The sequence below is a fragment of the Clavelina lepadiformis genome, chromosome 1 (assembly GCF_947623445.1).
Source record: "Clavelina lepadiformis chromosome 1, kaClaLepa1.1, whole genome shotgun sequence".
Lineage (NCBI taxonomy): Eukaryota > Metazoa > Chordata > Ascidiacea > Aplousobranchia > Clavelinidae > Clavelina > Clavelina lepadiformis.
Genome location: NC_135240.1, coordinates 5,318,288 through 5,336,616, shown reverse-complemented (window position 1 = coordinate 5,336,616; position 18,329 = coordinate 5,318,288). Strand labels below are relative to the sequence as shown.

The following is an 18,329-nucleotide window of genomic DNA, read 5'->3' as shown; positions in this document are numbered from 1 at the left end:
TTGAAAATTAGTTATTATCAAGCGGTTTGAACTAAACCAATTGGTGCTTTAAATCAACAATAAACAGTGGTGTGACGTATGCATGATGTAATAGTTCTCACCTATCTTTCAGGCAAGTTGGCAACTGGCCAGCCCAGTAGTTGTTGTTGCACCAAATTCCATTCTTGTTTGGAGTTTGGTCTTTGTAGCCCCTCTTGCATTTGTAGTGTACTCTGTCGCGGTGTCTATAATTTGATTTCTTCGGGCTGTAAGTCGAACAGCAGTCTTTGTAGGGTCGGCCACAGTCACCTATCAGAAATAGTTCTGTTATTCGTGCCTGTTGTTTCTGTTCGATTGGTGTAATTTCAAATTCGATTCAAAATAATTGTCATAGTCGTAAGAATATCTCGATTACAGTTCGGAAATTTTTAAAAGAACAGATAAAGAAATAAGAACACAGGAAAAGTAGCCTAAGACCTCATAGTATGTTACAGTTATAATCAATGTTCCCTCTAATTTTTCACGAGTCTGAGCAAACACACTAACTCCCTGAGCGGTCCCTTGGACCACTGTGAGCAACATCAAACGTTCCACGTGCGCACTGTGGCCATTATTATGCGTTTATTTTATTTTCAATTCAGGTTGGATTTTTTTCTTGTGCGCAGCACAGATTTTCTGTGCGCGGAGACCGTGTCAGCAGTGCGCATTTGCGCACGCGCGCAGCTTAGAGGGAACATTGGTTATAATGTTTGTATGATACAGTATACAATTATTAGCACATAATTACGTCACGTATAACTATTTTCCCAGGTTCTCCCGTTGTAACCGCTAAGTCACAAAACCGAAAACTACCTTCATAGCAATACGTCACCGTACCGGACATGTTGTAAATGAAAACAATTTAATGAGGAAAACAAATCACGCATACAGCGTGTTACTGCTTAGGTGCCCAACGTGAAATGAACAGCGCAGTCTCTTTACAAGGCATGTAGCCGAAAGAAAGTATATTACACAACAGTCTACTCTACACTCTACGCCATGCGGTCCAGCATGTGGTTAAGCCCAAGGTCCAGTTTAGCCTGTGAGTAAAACGCGAATCTACGTGATGGGCGCCACACATACTGGATCTGTTGCAGTCAAAATAGATGTTCAACTCATACAGTGCAAATATACTTGTTCAACGAACAAGCTTATATGACAAAAAGCAACAAAAACGTGAAAGTATTGAAATGTAGTGAAGCAAGCGCAAATAAAACACGTATTTTGTGACAACAATACATATCTATTTTATTCTATACAAAAAGGTTTATAGTCTGCACAAAGTATGTCTATACAATATAGCCGGGGTGGGCGAACTATTTCAATGAGAGTCACTTGCGGAAAACTACAAACAGTAGCGAGCCGCAAGATCAGTAGCGTCAAAACAAATACGGTAACAATGCATGGATAATGAACAATAATGGATATTACTATTCAGCTATAAGAGCCACAAAAAACATGTCGGCGAGCCGCAGTTCGCCTACCATTGCTATATTGTATTTTAACATATTATCATGCTTTGTTTTTATAATATAAGGGAATATAAATATGTATGTTAATTTGCTATTGGATAAAACTTTAGTGAACAACAACTAGCTTCACCTTTGACCCACACCGCCATCATAAGAACAACCAACAACGTCACAATGAGAACCTTGTTCATCTTGAAGATTCTGGAAATGATCTGCTGTCCTTCACCCCCACCTGCTTTTATGTCATCCGCGCTTCCTGATTCTTTTGATTTGTTGTTCTGGAATCTTGTTTTTGCACGAAATTTTCTCGCACGTCGACACATTATTTCTGGGCTGAAACTTTCCTGAACGTGCCAAGTTGCACGATTTCTTGCGAAATTGGCCGCAGCTATTGTTTGATTTAAGTTTACTTAATAACATCAGAAACACTGTCAAGTTCGCTCATTAAAGGTTCCCAAACGGATAATGTTGCTATTTACCACAATCTACAACGTGATTGATCTATCTGTTAAATCTCGGTTGTTGAGATGAAACGACGTCATAATGAGAAGAAAAAAGGGGAAGGACCAGCAAGATGTTTAGAGATTTAGACTGATACGTTTCTAACTAAAAATATATAATTCGGGATGACTCTGAAAGTTAAAAGATTGAAACAACTTCTCAAGATTAAAGACTAGAACTCAATATGCGATTTTTTATCCATTGGGAAAAATAACAAGCATAGAAAAACCAACATATCCTCGACATTACTTTCATCACGAACATGAACTGTTTTTGTTCGTGCGAGCCAGGACCATCAAAACATTCCTGATGACTACGCTCGTCTAATCACGTGACCGGGTAGTACATGGTTGTTTGCGAAACATGAACTGGTTTCATATTCTATTTGTAAATAAAAGAAACCACGAAGTTGGCAAAGAAAATAGCATCAAAGGCAAATCAGAAACTGAAAAAAATCTGGAATCGAAACTCTTAATTTCTTGGCTCGATGGTGTTCTTGTCCGGGAAGGAATTGGGACAAAATTCCAAGCATTTCATTGTTAAAAAGAGCAGGTATTTGCACCACATCACACAAATTACATTATAAAACTTCTATGTCAATCTAAACCGGTTGATTCGGGCAGCAACACGCCGCTCTAATAGTCTGTGACGTAACAATCTTTCCCGCTTTGCATGCCGAATCATCAGCAATTTTCTTTTATCTTTGATTTCTTCTAATTCTTGTTGGATTCGGCATCGCCGGGACCGACCACTGCGATGCTTGCGTCACAACCGACCAGTCGCCTTCTGCGTCAAGAAAATATTCGATAAGTCACAGCTGTTTACTATGACGTGACATTTAAGGCGACAGCAGTGAATTAGCGAAACTGAGCTCGACGTCAAAACAATTATTAAGCACAACTGCAACGTACTTGGCGGTATCGATGAGCTCATCTTTGCCGACCAGCAGCAGTTGATCGCGATGATTCTGCTTGATTTGATGAGGCAATCCATCCAGGAAGTAACTCATGCCCCGGTCGCAAGGTGACACTGGAGAGTCGACCTGAATAGAGAGAGTGGTCAGTTCTAATAAAATATCTTGGCGGTCGCCAAAGTCAAAGCTCATAAAACACCGCCCGCACACGCCCGATGCATGGGGATGAGACCACACACAAACAACTGGCCGTGGCACCTTTCCAATAGTTGCCACAATCCCTGTAAACAATTGAAACGATGAACCCAATTTTACCGATTGGAAAACAGCCAGTTTCGCTTCATCAATATCCTGTTGATCGAAGTCACCAGAAATCAACCAATCAACGCCTTTCTCGAATGCTTCTATTGTTTTCGTCACATTCGGATCGCGGTAGGAATAAAAACGGAAAATTCCGTCATCGCCGTGCCTGGCTCCGCCCCCGTATGCCCCGCCCTTCTCTCTGTATGACGTCATACAAAGAAAACGTGGTGAAAGTTTTTAAAAAATATGAAATAAAAATTTGTCAACGGTTTGTGGGAAATCTTCTCAAAATTTAGTTTCAAAATAATATTTCGATGATAAATAATTCAAAAACAGCAAAAACTTTAAGAAAAAGAAGCTTCAAACCTCACCTTATTTCTCGATGAAGGAATTTATTGGTCGCCAACCTTGCAAGTAACCTCAAATGTGCAGAGTCATCCTTCGTGTAAGTCGATGACGTAGGCACACACATAGACACGTGATTGACGGCAAGAGGGAGATTGTGGTCGGTTCTGTAAACGAACAAGTTCAAGTTAATGGTTCGGTCTACGCACGGTCAAGTTTAGTGGTTATGACGTCATACCTTGAACAATTCTGTTGGAATTTATTCCATCTTACATGTCGGCTCAGAACGCCATCTGGCGGTAATACATACACTAAATCACCATTCTGAAGCAATTCACCTAAACACGAAAGAAAATGACGAATTTGAGGGAAAATGAAGATTTTTAGTTTTTTATTCGTAATTCGTTAGTTCCATTTACTTTTACAAATTGTCTAAACGCATAATAATATAAGTAGAACAATTAGAAGCAACAACATGAGAGCGGAAGTTGAAGTAAACATCATTGCGGACGTTTTGAGTAACAACTACACTTATCCTCAGTGCGACCGGGCTAGAGCTTGTCCAATACAGTGCATGGAGAATGAGTGCAGTTATTTCTCGAAACGTCCGCAATTAAAATATTTATATCTATTCTGGCTCTGGTCATTTTGCTTCGAATCACTCTATCTTTAATATTGATGACGCCACAAACGATGACGATCATGCAATTAAAACAGTTGAACTTTGAACCCACTTTGAAGTTGAACATGACTTGGCTCCATTCCAGGCTTTCCAATCTGGAAAGCTTCCAACAATTTCTCGGCGGTTTCCATCGAGTCTGGAGTTGCATGGAGTGCGTAACGCTCGCCTTGCGTCGTTACGTTTTTATGCAGAACGTAGTCACCGATCTGACGCAATTTACTAATTACGTCACTAAGGTCGTCTTGATCGGCGAGTTCTTTCATCAGATTGACCTGGGTGAGGCCTGCCCATAGACATCATATCTTTGAGATAAAACTTACGAGACAAAAATAATTAAATGGAAAATGGAGTTTTCGGGAAACTAAAATTCCAACCCCAAAAATAACTGCTGCTAAAGCACGAGCATGAAAGCGTTGGACGTAAACCTCATGCAGCTGACCTGCGAATTTTTCTTCATATTTGGCCGACGGTGCAAGGTGTTGCGCTCCACTGCGCATGGCGAACATGGCACCGCGAAATGAAACCCCATTGGCCAGTTCCTGCGCTCGTTGACGAATCAGAGTCCGTAGTCTGTTAACGTCATCGAATTTCACCCTGAAACGAGTTCATTTAAACGGAGGAATGAAGACGACGTAAAATACTGAAACAATTGGAAGAAAGTGATATCGTGGTATCAAATCTGGTCAATTCACTCACTCGTGAAATAGCTCCCTCCAGAGGTCAAACATCTTTGACGTGTTGCGATCCAAGCAGTGTGAAAATAATCGGACAGAGGTCTCCGTTTCCATGGCGTCATACACGCTTGATGACGTCACTGACGCGTTCAAGCCGCCGGTGAACAAGTCTTCACGTTGTGAGAATGTGACGTAATCAGTGCTTTCGGTCCCCATTCTATGAGTGACAAATATCAAGGTTTAAGTTTTCTTGATATGAATTGAATTATGTACAAAATTGAACAAAATCAGCCGGAACATTCTGTATTTCTCTGATTGCTTTAGTTCAGTTCTAGGTGATATAGAAATGCAATAGTTTAAATAAAAGACGAAAAAAAAGAGTAAAAATGTTCACATAATGTGGAACGATATTGGCAAACTCATTTCAGTTAAAATTTCAACTTTTTCGACTTACTGTGTGAGAACGTCACAGAAGAGCGGCACATACGTCATCAAATCTTCCCTCAACTCGTTGATCGGGATGACGTTGTTGAAATAAGTGAGCCCATTGGTCGGCTGTGGACAAGTCATAATCGACGGCATTGTTTTTTCTGCCAATCAAAAAGCGGGCATAGTGAAAGTAAATCTCAGGTCGCATCGATGAAAAGTTCGGCAACAAACCTCTCGAGAATTTGACTCCAACATCATGTTGGACCTGCTTGGACGGGATATCCGACACCTTCAGGGTGGGCAAGCAGGATAAATCCTCCATAAAGTGTTGGTTTTCCAGCAATTCCTGGCCCTGATTAAATTTCATTAAAAAATTAATTAAAGTTGCCGGGTCTGTTAATTAAACATTTTTATAAGATAACGATTTTGAGATAATGGCAGCCGTTTATCTTTCATCTATTGTATTCTTGGGTGATCTCTTTAGGGGAGGACAACAATACAGGCTCCCGGTTAAATTAAACCCCTTCAAACCAATCCTAGTCACCTCACTTGCTTAAAGATAAGGTCCTTGTCTTCATCTGAGAGTTTTTCGATTCTTTCCTGCAACATCTTCTTCTCGGTGCTCTCCATCTTCGAACTGAACTCAGAATCGGGGTTCATGGTCAGGGACAAGCGATGCGTGTTGCTCTTCAAAATATGAAGACGAGCATGTAAAAGGTTTTCAAGCAAAACTTGCCAGGAAAACATCACCGAGTTATTCAAATAAGTTTGCTGTGATATAGAGCAAGAAAAACTCATCATTTCATTTACTTTAAAATATTCCTTGCACTTGTTCCGCAAGAACTCCGGATCCACCTCAAGTTTTTCTCGAAATTTCTTCACAGTTTGGTCGATGCGAAGCGATTCCACTGGATCTGCCCCATGTTGCCACGTTGGTATGATGTTCTGTGTGCGATATGTTATAGCGCAATCAATACACAACATACACAATTAATCAACGTGATTGTCTCAGTCAATGAATATAATTAAATCACAAACTATAAGAGAAAAAGCCAAGCTGGTTTGTTAAACTTTTTGATTTGTTTAAACTTTTGATGAAGCAAGAAGACTTAGAAGCCATTTTAAAAATACAAACGGTAAAAACAGCTCCCACGACACTCCTGAGAGGAAGAAGTGGGTTTCGAAAGGAAAGTCGGAGAGATCATCGTCGTACGGAGAAATAAAAACATATTATAAAACTCACAAAGGACAACCCGAGCCCAAACATGCTGCTTTGGTGTTTGATTTGTAATTCTATCCGATGCAAGATCGACTCTATCCTCTCTGAGGTGAAGCCATCCCTGAGATTAAACTCTTCCATTAAGATTTCTATCTCAAAATTGGAGAGCGGAGGTATCACGACTTTTACCTGATGACGTCATCGATGGTTTTCTCCATCAAGTTTTCTACTTTGCTGACGTCATTTTTGTCAATTCCTTGCAATCCGATACTGAATATGGCTTGCCGCATGTGGCTGTGATAACCTGTTGGAAGATACTCAAGATTGCCGTCAACTGGGTTTAAAGTGGTGAGACCATTGGAACAAGCGGGTTAAATTGCCGACCAAATTTAATGTACGGCCATGCATTTTTGATGTATTAAAACATGTTTAAAATAAGAGTAATCTGTGGACATTTTAACCTGTGTTTGGTGAATAATCTGATCCCAAACCAGATTCAATAAGTGCCTTATAGAAGGGTGAAGAAGGGCCGTCAATAACCAATGTGCATAAAACGTAAGCCACGAACGATTCAAAAACATTCGAAACCCTGCAAAAAGATTGAAGTTCAAAAAACTCGAATAATTTTCCATCTGATTCTCCTAAATAAAAATGCTAGCTTTAACACAGAGGCAATGGTTGTTTTTCTCACATCATAACTCTTATCAACAAGTAAGTGCACTGAGTCGCAAACTTACTCAGGCAGCAAATAACTGAAAGAAATTGTGGTTTGTTTTTCTGGGTTTGCAGCCATTGGGTCAGGTGGGCTGTTGGTGGTGGCCGCCCTCTGCAGACAACCAAGTACAAATAACAAATGGACAAATAAAACAAAACTTTGAAGCCTTAGTGTAGAAAGGTTTGTAAAATCTTTCACCTGCTGTGGCCATGGGGCTTGCAGTGGAACTTCAGTATCTGGGTTAATTTTATCAAACTTTTTCATGACTTGCTCGTTGATGTGTTCGAGGTGAATCTCCATTGGGATATCTCCGTAGGTTATAAAACTAAAAAACGATTAAAAAAACAACCTTATCTTAGAATCCGTAGAATGCAGGAAGTAAGTAGAATTAAATATTAAACTTAAAAGAAACTATCAGAGAATTACTTAGCATTGCTTGGGTGGTAATGCGTGGCGTGAAAATTTTGCAAATCTTCCCAAGTTAGGTTGGGTATGTCCATGGGTTTTCCCCCACTGCAAAACCCGTACGTGTGATCTGGCAGAAGTTTGTTTTGCAGAGCGGTCCCATACAGATAGCTTGGATCAGACTGAAAATAATAGTAATCACCTGGTTCATCAGGTAATGATCACAATATAATGATACCAATCATAACTGATTGCACCAGTAATGTCTTTATGAGAAAATTATCATTTGTGATATGCCCTGATATGTCAAGAAATACATTACACGATATATCACGATAATTTTAATTTTTTTCACCATCATTCCTTTCATTTCGTTAAAAACGACGCCTTTAAATATAATTGGTGATAATTTGTCGTCAATTTTCTCATGTTCAAGCCTCCAGCCTTCCTGGAAAATTAATATAATGCACAATAATAACCAATATAATGCATAGCTGATAATATAGAACTGAAAAGTTGGTGTTAAATGATTAGAAAAATGCTCAGTTGAGCTTAAAATAACTTGAGTCAAATAATTTGATTCAAATAATTGGAGACAGAATAATTACCAAGAACATCTATATTAAATACCGTTGCTAAAACGTACGAAAAATATTATCTTACATCAAACAACAATATATGAAGCTTAAACACTGCACTGGTAAACATAACATCTTGCACTCACTTGCAGAAAGTCCATTTTCCTTATCCTTGGGAAGAAGACAGAGTCAAGATACACCGACAAAAGGTTTCTAAAGTCTTTTGCATTTTGTGTTGAAAATGGATACATTGTGTAGTCGGCACCTACGCAGAGATTGTCAGAATCAGCAAATTGTAATTTCTTGTTACAACGCTCAATAATTTAACATATGTGCACACTTTTAGAGGCTGGCCTTCTTTCATAACAAATTATATCAATCAATCAAAGAACCTGTCATGGCATTCATGAAGCTTGACATTGATCTGTTCAACATTTTAAAAAATGGATCTCGGACGGGAAAGCTGGCAGAACCACACAACGCAACATGTTCAAGCACATGGGCCACACCGGTGCTGTTCATGGGAGTGGTTCGAAGGCCAACACTGAAAAAAAAACCCAAAAGTTTTACTTTCAAAGAAATCTTTTTGAAAATCAGTTTTCATTTCCTGTAAATATCTTTTCATAATGCAAGTTTTTCTTCGCAGAACTTTCTACTACATTACCAACTCACTTGAAAACGTTGTTTTTATCGTCGCGAGCGAGATGAAGATGCTGACTTCCGGTCTTCGTGTGTTCAAGTTCAACTGCAGTTGTGAATAATTCAGGTACATCGACCACCTGTATGAAGGATATCATTATGACTCAATAATGTCTAAAGTTAATGTTTATCTGAGAAATGCAAAAATAATTCAAGTAGTTTGGTTTTGCAAAGGGGAAAAATTAACTACAAAACTCCTGTTTTTTTATTATTTCAATTTATTTTGATAATAATGACATTACATCAAAGCATGTACCCGTTTTACTTCATAGTCGTGAAGAACTTGTCCAACTTTGTATAATACTGGTCTCACAGCAGAACTTGACAAAAATCTTTTCTGCCGACTCAGTAAGCTTACAAAAGTAAATAATAATAACAATTAATAATATTATAAAAACAAACACAATCAAATCCAGCCCAATCTTATCTCTTTTAATGGTTTCAAACTTTCATATTTACTGGTACAAGTTCTCAGAATATCAAAAAAATCATGGTAGGCTTACTGTAATATTCTAAGAACTGGTCTACTAGCTATCACACCTATTTAAAAAACAACTTTTATATTTCTTAAAAATTAGAATTTAGGATAAGTGATCATTTAAACTAAAATTTATGTTAACGAAAGTCAGACTAAATTATTTATCATTTCTTACCTCCAGTTCGCTTTTAGCAAACTCATTGTAGGCTCCTGAAATCTGTTACACCCAGATCCAGTTATAGTTAGGCCTACAACACTTTCAAGTTGTCTCTCTGTCACAGCATCTGAAAATGAAATACCCTGAAGTGGACCTTGGGCAGTCGGCTTTTCCCCACACTGCCAAACCCAGTTTTACCGGTTGCAGTATAGCCTACCCTTGTATACCAGGCAAAGACAACAGGGTCTGTGGTAACATAAACTGAAATAAATCAACAAAGCATTAATGTACTAGCCTAGGCTATAAGCGATTTGACTCACAGACGTCACCAACAACTAGGCTAAATACTCGCTAAAATAAAACACTACCACACCAGTCAATCGGCCTGACAAATTTCGGATTTCTTGTATTAGCCAGTCATACTTATCATATATCGTGATGGCTGGATCATTATGATGAAACACTTTGAAAATATTCTGGTCCTAAACTTTACGAGATGTTTATGTGAAAAGCATGGCAAATGGTCTGGGGGTTTCCCATTATTACAGAGTTAATACGTTGTCTATAGTTTTACAAAAAAAAAACAATTCCCAAGATTAAATTATAAACTAAATAATCCATAAAAATTAGAGAACAACGCAAGTAAGAAAAAATTAACAGAAATTATGACATTTTTTTGCATTAAAAGGGGATATAAATGTTTCGTGTTATTTAATATTTATATTACTTACAACTTTGTAAGTATGCAAAATACAGTTATGGATCGTTCAAAGTTTAAACTCTGCATAGGTTGCAAGCAACGCTCCGAAATTAGTTTAAAACGAAATCATCAAAGTGTTTCTAGAATGTCTGTATTTAAGTCTGCAAGACTGTATACTGTGCATAGTGCATAAACATCTTTTTTTAAATCAATTGCTTGTACACGCCGCCAGGTGGCGGTAAAAAGCTAAGAAGCAGTGACATACTGTTGGATCGTGTTCCACGAACAAAACGTCACGTGATAAGCTTGATTTTTTCAAGACAAGACATTCAATTTCAAGTTGGATATGAAAAGAAGTGCGTGTGATGAAAAAAAATTGTTTGATTGAAATAATTTGAAGTTTTGTTCAGAAATATAATATTAATTACAATTAGCAACTGCATGAAGTTTAACGGCGCAAAAGTCAAACAAATAACGGATTTGACTTCAAAGAATCTGAATAAATGTTTAACGTAAATTTGAAGGAACTTTTTACAAGGCGGTATCGGGCGTCTTTGTGATGTAATAAAACAGTCTAATCATCATTATCTAAAACTTAATGGTCTTCCGGTAACAACCAATTAATGATTTTATCATTAATGTTTCATTCGCTAACTTGCCTGAAAGCGATTAAAAGCGGCAACCGAAAGAGCTGGCATATTGACAGAAAGAAGTCTGGAACGCAACCGCCGCTTTTCACATCAAAGCAATAAAACCATCTGAGTCAGCTATAACATCTGCAACATGGAGTCTTGTGTTGGCAAAATATTTGCATCGTCATGTTTTCGATCGATCTCAGGTGAGCTGACAACCTATTTCAGAATTTCTACAAGTTTAAAAATAATTCTTTGACTTGACACGAAGCGTTTTTTGAGATGTTTTTGAAACAGAAATTCTGCCAAATTAGTGAATCTAAAATAAATCTCGGTCTCGGCAATTATTTTGTCTTGTGGTTTGCCTACGTGTGTTGTTTGTCTCTGTTATGACATTGTTTTTACTTCTTTGAACGATTGTTTATAATTGTCCTTTGTTATATAAGCCCTTTATAAGCTGTTGCGTAATTTTCCTGAAATAAATTAGCCATGTCATTCATGATATTAAACATGTCAGATATGTAGCAAAATGTTTATAAATTACAAATATAAATTTAAAGAGAAAGTTTATTACGTTTGAAATGGCAGTCGTCGTCATAAAATCATTAAATTTTACTGAACATGGGTAAAATATATCTTCTGCTATAGTCTTTAAGTCATTTTTAATGTCATCACTCTTAATTATTATTTATTGTATTTTCATTCTACGCTAAATCGTAAATTATTTTTCAGTCACGTAACGCTTCCCGAATAAGGGCAAACTAAGCAAACTGATCAATTCCAGTCTAATTCTGCAAAATATCACAGTACTATGGTGCCGCTGATGTCGCCATTTTTGCTCAAATCGCTTCAAGACTCACAAAATAACTTTAATGTCGTAAAGATGCAAATCCGATGATGTCCGTCAAACTTCATTTGCAATTAGGGTGTCGTTTGAAAAGAGGTGGCGGTTTATAGAATTTCCCGTATTTGGTACTTGACGTACTAAAATTATATTGATCTTACGGAATCTATTCTGCTTTGTGTCAGACTTCTTTCATCCAATTATAACTCAAAACGTCATAACACTCGGTCATAAATATCGGTTGTGACGTATGTGTATAAGTTTGACATTTTATTGTCGCACGGTTAAATTTCATAAATAGAACAAGAACAAAAAGAAATATGAATGAAAAGGTAGTATAGCAAAAAACTGCAAACGTCACAAAATCGTATAAAACTGCACAGTGGTATTTATGAAAGAAAAACGGGACAAGAGATAAAAGGATAAAATTATCAGGCGGACGAAAACAACAACATGCGAGGGAAATTTCATTTTGTCGATAATTTAGCTTCGACACATCAATAATATCTTTCGCCATACTTTTTTCGAGTCTTATAAGGCTTTGTGCTGGGCTGTGTGACGCAACAATTAGACTATTGTCCTTTCAAAATTGATAAACAAGGGTCGTCTGAACTCATCTTATCAAATGACGTAATTGAATTATTCATATCTCTCCAAAATGAAGCAATTTCTTCGAGGATTGAGGCAACGCCCCAGGCCAGTTCAAGTTGCTTTCGTTTGTTGTAAAATCGTCAAATGGCGTCACAGAATGCTTTTATGGAATTTCCGGCGATGTTGTGACGTAGCTTTGCCCGATTTGAAGATAGAGAGACTTTCTCGTCTTGTCCCGCTTGCAACTTTGAAATGTGAAGGCAAGATGCTTGTTTGAAATGCTGGGAGTTTTGTTGAGGAACTTTGTATCGTTGGAGAAGAAACACAGCAAAGGACGATGCAAATCGGACCAAGTGGTAATACAGTGATAATGTAATGTTGAACGTCTGGTGGAGGAGTCATCAAAAAGTCAGCAAATCCTTAACCCAGAGTCTGCGGTGTCTCCTCACAGACCCGACTCTGGTTCACAATCGACGAAAGCTTAACACGTGACTTTCTTTCACGCTTCAACTCATTTCTCAGCGCTTCCATCTGCGCATGCGCGCGCACTCTGGCTTTTCTTTCCTCCATGAAATCTTCGCGATAAACCTCAGCCTAAAAGAAAAATCGACATTCATTACAAGAGTCAACGTAAAGTCAAGTAACTTTGGGTAGTTTGAAAAAAACTTCATGGTAATACACATTATTTTGCTATTTACATAATCTACTGCATTAAAGCTTCATTTTCTCATATCCCTTAACGATATGATTGCACTAGGTTACAAGAGAATGTACAAGAGATTAGGTTTATCAAGGATGCAAGGGTTTATCAAGGATACAAGGGTTTATCAAGGATACAAGGGTTTATCAAGGGTTTATTCAAGGTTGCAAGAGATTAGGTTTATCATGCTTCTGGTTGAATCAAATTTAATTCTTTTAAAACCAACCTGGTGGGTGAGAAGGTTGAGCTGGTCTTTCAACTTTGATTCGTTCACTTCCTCGTTAGCGCCTCTAGTGGGTGACCTGTCGCCATCCCGTCGGGCCAATCTAAGATCTGCTTCGAGTTTTTTGGTTCGTTCCTCGTTTTTGTCTTGCATCATTTGAAATTGTACCGCCCATGACCGGTTTGCCGCCAACAACTGTGACATCATAAACAAAGTTGATTATTTTTGACAAACCCTTTTTCGAAAAACCACGATGAATATAACAAATTAAAAGGAACATTTAAAATTTAAATTTGAAAAAGTATTTATCAACGTCATGAAACCGAATCTTAGAGTATTTCTTACCTCAGAGCGTTCGTTTTCAAGCTGCAACATCCGGGCCAGTAATCTGTCCACTATTCTTTGCGTGATCATGCAATCTGGTCCACAATTCTGCACAAGTGTGTGGCAATCCTATTGTGACGAAACAATAAAACGTTTAAAAATGGCGAAGAGAAAAGTTTATTTAAACGCGACTGAGCCGTTTTTCAAACACGTTCTCGTTATCGTAGTCGCCATTCACTAAAAATAGTCGCCTGGATCAGAAAATCGTGACAACGTTCGGGTTTGGCGTCATGTAAAATATATATACGCTTGTTTCTTCATCTTTTTAAAGGAAACCGACTTTGAACAAAACAACTTTTTATGAATGTTTCGGCCTGTTATTAATTTTTTTTACGTTTCATGAAATGTTCGATTATTTTCATAATCCGAATATGATATGTTATTATATAATTATAACGTTGTTCAAAGCTTTATGATTCGATGTAGATTATCACTGTAAATATCGTTGTTTAATGCGCTCCTAAGGCTCTGGGAAAACCTTTCATTATATTCGTGCTATTACTAAGCCTTTGAAATGAACTTTGACCACGAGTTATTATTAAAACTGTCGAAGTTTAATCCTAAAAATGTCTACGAAAATTTGCCAAAAGAGGTGATTTTTTTCCAACCAATGGAACCAAAAATAGAAAAAAAACATAAAATAACAGTTTTTTTCCTAAAAAATCAATGCATACACAGTCGGTATAAAACAAGCTCAAACGTGAAATGTAATCGGCAGAAATAATCCTAAGTTCATTCGGTCAAACAACGCTTGTCTATTCTCTACGTCTGCTGTGACGTAAGTGACACGCTGAATTTTCCTTGTGTGACGTAGGTGGTGGTCATAAACATTAGTACGCTGTTTTTCTGGTTAAAATAACGCAAATAATTTCCGTTTAAGAGTTCCTGTGTTTACAGATGAACTTTCACAAATGTAAGTAATATATTTTGCTTTACTATATACGCTGACAATTTACATAGGATTTTACGTTTTGTTATTTTCCTGATAAGACTATATACCAAGAAAATATTTTTGCATTTTGAAAATGTTATATTTTTGGAAAGACATAAGACAATTTTTTTAATTTGATTTCTACCAATGTATAATTGGCGTAATTAAGCAATATATTTGGCGTAAAGTTCACAAATTCGCATTTAATATGGCGCTTAGGTATAAAATGTGTTGGCACGTACACTTAACTTAAGAACATTTTAAAAAACTCGGTACGCATTTTAATGTCGGTTCTTAATGGAAGATATACAAAAGCATATTCGCGCATTACACCAACTCGGAAAATCATTGAAATAAAAGTTTACATATTTTAAGGAGATCAAACCAAAAATCGGGTTAAAGATATTCTTATAAACGGGTAATTTTTACCTTTTGATCCACAGTGACGGGTTCTTCGAACGTCGTTAAATCTTCGTTTTTCATCTTCCAGTCCTCTCCCAGAGACAATGGTAATGATGATGACGTATGTTGTGTTGCGCACGCTTCAGGGGAAAGTCGCAACTTGGAACAAGACATTGACCTTGGGCTAGATTCCATTGTTTTTCTCTAAGATATTCTCGAGATATTTGGCAAAACTTAAAATTATTTCCTTATTAAACTTCTGCAAAATGTCTGCTGAAACGCTGTCGCTGTTGTTCTGTTTTTGTAGATGCTACTCTGTTGTGACCAGGTCGGCGCCGTCTGGGCGTTTATATACCAGGCCGGGTATGTGCCTTTCTCTTCTCGTTCTCTCGCGTCTACGTATTTGCTCGCGTCATAGAAATATATTTTCGAAACGAAAATAAAACGCAATGGTGCAAACGCCAGCATGAAGCGGTTCAACGAACTCATCCATCTACGTGCCAGCTATATTGAGTGGTCTTTCGGGCATTTATGATCACGCGTTGTGAATATTTCGACCATTTCGCTGCCAATTTGGTAGCTACATGAACCGGAAGTAGATCACTTTCCGGAATATGACATCATTAAAGTTAGGGAAAGATGCAACAGCAAGTCTGAGAGATGTCGGAATAGACAAACGTCAAAAAACCTTTATGTGACGTTATTATGACGCTCAATTAAAATTCCAGAAATTTTTTCACGGTAAAAAGGTAACAAAATGCTAAATATGTTGATGAAAGTTTCGCCGAAATTTGTACCAAGCGTAGTTGTTAATTGGATTGTTGGAGCAAACCAACAAAATTCTCTTGGTAGGCCTGACTCAGTCAGAAATTATCCAAAACTTTCTGCTTATGCCCAATCAATATAATCTGCTTTTCCCGGAAACCTTTTGAATACTAAAGTTTTAATTTAATAAACGTGAATGTCAACGAAACCTCCATAAAGCCGCCACGAAAATTTCAACTATCTAAACCCACGGAACATTGAAAGAAAAATGTCGAGAAAAACCCAACAGGTAATTTGTTGCCACAGAAACGACAAATTTCCGTGATCGATTGCAAGATCGTCAAATTTTTCGCTTCTGCTTCGGGGAATTCCCGTCATTTGTGTTTGGGATTTTGAATGAGTCAGCATCCTGAGTATTCAACATTGACCACGTTTCTTGTCATTCGCACATTTTTGTTTTTTGAAAAGGACGCGTTGTCATAATAATCGCGAATTCATTGTGTAGTCATCCAAATAATTCGGCTTCTTTGGGTTGCGAGCTCTGTCGTGAAAAAACCTTTTGAATCATACGTTTGTTGTCTGAGCCGATAGTTTCTGTTTATCTATGAGCGTAAAAACCCCGGACTTGTTTATTATTAAATAAAGCTTCGGTAATTTTGCGACAGAAAATTTATTGGAACCATTATTGACCTAAAATGATTTCATTTTTTTACAATTTTTCAATCTTTATTGTTACTTGCTAATTTAAAAAAACGATCTAAGTCCTACGTTTATATGATCTCTCTTCTATGTTATCTTGCCACTTGCTTTTATTTTCATCCAGCTTTACCCTTTTCAAATATGACGTCACAATGTAAACCTACAATGACCACAAGAAAATGGACTCTGGCCTGTCTGGTTTATTTAACGAAAAAAAATACGAGTGACTTAATTGCTGATGACGTAAGTAAAAGTTTCCCGATGGCTATACAAAACGCAAAGTTCGATTACATGCGTGTTCGTGTGTCCGTAGCTGGCTTACAAGCAACATAAGCTGCAGACAGAGCTGGCACTTTGAGACTGGTTTAAAGGTTTTCACCAATTACTTTGACATTAATTTTCGTTGAAGCGAAAGGATCCTTGAAACAGCAGCTTCTTGAAACAGCAGCTCCTTGAAACAGCAGCTCCTTGATCCTTGAAACAGCAGCAGGAAAGGCGGTTGGTTGATCCCAGCCCCACAACGAAGGGATTACGCTTGTGTGGTTCAATCGCCATTTCATATCTAGATGTACGTGACGTAAAGCATGAGCTTTATTACGTCACTAATACAATTTTGTGTAGACCATTGTGAGCCAATTCAACCGCGTCATGCGTGTGTCGAACGCCATATTCTTGTGGTCATAGGATCAAACGCTAGATTGGAAAAAGTCCAGGTGACTATTGTTAATATCTGATCAATGTAGGAGTGGCACAGTGTTACGTCATAAAGGCTGGATTGTTTACTGATGATTCAAGGACATAGGATTTCGGATCTTCTAAATTTAGAAATGTTTAAACAGCAACACTTATTGGGGTTTGTCACGTGGCTTTTTTAATAAGCAGCATAAAGAGCAAAATGCTGCAAAGTTTTGTACTCGTTCAGAAATAATTCCCTTCTCCGGGAAATCACCGACAACGCAAGGCCGAGAAAATGGCGCAATGCGTCAACGTGTCTCACGTTGCGTTAACTTTCACGCAAAACTACATTCGTAGCTGTATGTACGTCAGCATCGGCGTTTCTCGAAACCACCCCCGCGTCTTTAAACATTAGATCATAACTGCGCGTCACATTCGCTGCCTGTGTTGAGCGGTTTGTTCATGCGCGACGCTACTAAATGCGTATCTTGCCTGGTACGACGTACCATGTTCTAAATCTGCGCAAAAATTTACTAAAAAAAGTGAAAAAACTTCCAGACTACGTGGATGTAAGTCTTAGCGTTAAAGGTTCATGAAATATTTGCACAACCACCATACTTGGTATACATACACCATACATACATACTTGGTATACATACACCATACATACATACATACTCGGTATATGCAAAAAACCTGAAAATGCAAATTAGGTGAAACATGGAAATGTTCTGCGAACATCTGGGGTCTTTTCAGTTCCTACAAGTAAAAATCAGAAAAAACGGAATTTTCGCAAATTTTTCTTTCCAGTTAATTGGCAAACACCGATGTTTGAAACAAGCGGCTATTATACACTTAAAAATTTTCGGTCTGCGGCTTGATGATTTATTTTTGTTTACGTACTTGAAGTCGGGGAATTTCCCGAAAAGGATTTGTTGTTTTGAAGGCTTTGAATCATTTTTAACAGTTTCTGTATTTTAAAGCGTGAATCATCGAGGCAACTGAAAAAAATGAGGCCTTTTCAGAGTCGTTAGATTTTATAGGTTTATCGTGACAAATGAAACACAAAATCTGTTCTGTTTGCGTGGTCTACAAACAAGTCATTGCACATATTCAGTGACCGTGAAATTTGTTGCGCTTTACCGCTTATAACCTGAAAAACTAGTTTCAAAAATGACAATGATCCGTGGAAAGT

The 18,329-nt window shown here is 37.7% G+C and overlaps 2 protein-coding genes across 2 annotated transcripts; both read right to left on the bottom strand.

Moving 5' to 3' along the window:
- Positions 1 to 101: 101 nt before the first annotated feature.
- Positions 102 to 9,878, bottom strand: LOC143461741 (presequence protease, mitochondrial-like). Its single transcript, XM_076959591.1, has 25 exons — positions 9,607 to 9,878; positions 9,210 to 9,306; positions 8,927 to 9,033; positions 8,647 to 8,798; positions 8,401 to 8,519; positions 8,032 to 8,124; positions 7,698 to 7,858; positions 7,470 to 7,596; positions 7,294 to 7,382; positions 7,018 to 7,145; positions 6,746 to 6,860; positions 6,581 to 6,677; positions 6,148 to 6,282; positions 5,887 to 6,024; positions 5,569 to 5,689; positions 5,363 to 5,498; positions 4,931 to 5,125; positions 4,674 to 4,828; positions 4,287 to 4,517; positions 3,791 to 3,890; positions 3,579 to 3,719; positions 3,220 to 3,406; positions 2,903 to 3,033; positions 1,621 to 2,777; positions 102 to 288 (listed from the first exon to the last, which is right to left on the bottom strand). The coding sequence occupies exons 1-24, from the start codon at positions 9,630 to 9,632 to the stop codon at positions 2,705 to 2,707; spliced, it is 3,054 nt and encodes a 1,017-aa protein (XP_076815706.1). The 5' UTR covers positions 9,633 to 9,878; the 3' UTR covers positions 102 to 288; positions 1,621 to 2,704.
- A 2,123-nt stretch (positions 9,879 to 12,001) lies between these two features.
- Positions 12,002 to 15,325, bottom strand: LOC143445164 (uncharacterized). The gene is made up of 4 exons (XM_076944075.1): positions 15,023 to 15,325; positions 13,624 to 13,731; positions 13,282 to 13,473; positions 12,002 to 12,949 (listed from the first exon to the last, which is right to left on the bottom strand). Exons 1-4 carry the CDS (start codon positions 15,188 to 15,190, stop codon positions 12,776 to 12,778), a joined length of 642 nt encoding a protein of 213 aa, XP_076800190.1. The 5' UTR covers positions 15,191 to 15,325; the 3' UTR covers positions 12,002 to 12,775.
- Positions 15,326 to 18,329: the final 3,004 nt, after the last annotated feature.

Bases quoted from the DNA above. Each gene is read 5' to 3' on its own strand.
- LOC143461741 (XM_076959591.1), bottom strand. From the start codon at position 9,632: ATGAGTTTGCTAAAAGCGAACTGGAG. The intron at 7,146-7,293 runs GTAAGTTTGCGA...ATCTTTTTGCAG, and splicing joins TTCAGTTATTTGCTGCCTGA to GGTTTCGAATGTTTTTGAAT. The intron at 5,126-5,362 runs GTAAGTCGAAAA...TGTCACTCATAG, and splicing joins TTCTGTGACGTTCTCACACA to AATGGGGACCGAAAGCACTG.
- LOC143445164 (XM_076944075.1), bottom strand. From the start codon at position 15,190: ATGGAATCTAGCCCAAGGTCAATGTCTTGTTCCAAGTTGCGACTTTCC. The intron at 13,732-15,022 runs GTAAAAATTACC...TCGTCACAATAG, and splicing joins CCGTCACTGTGGATCAAAAG to GATTGCCACACACTTGTGCA. The intron at 12,950-13,281 runs GTTGGTTTTAAA...TTTTTCTTTTAG, and splicing joins TCAACCTTCTCACCCACCAG to GCTGAGGTTTATCGCGAAGA.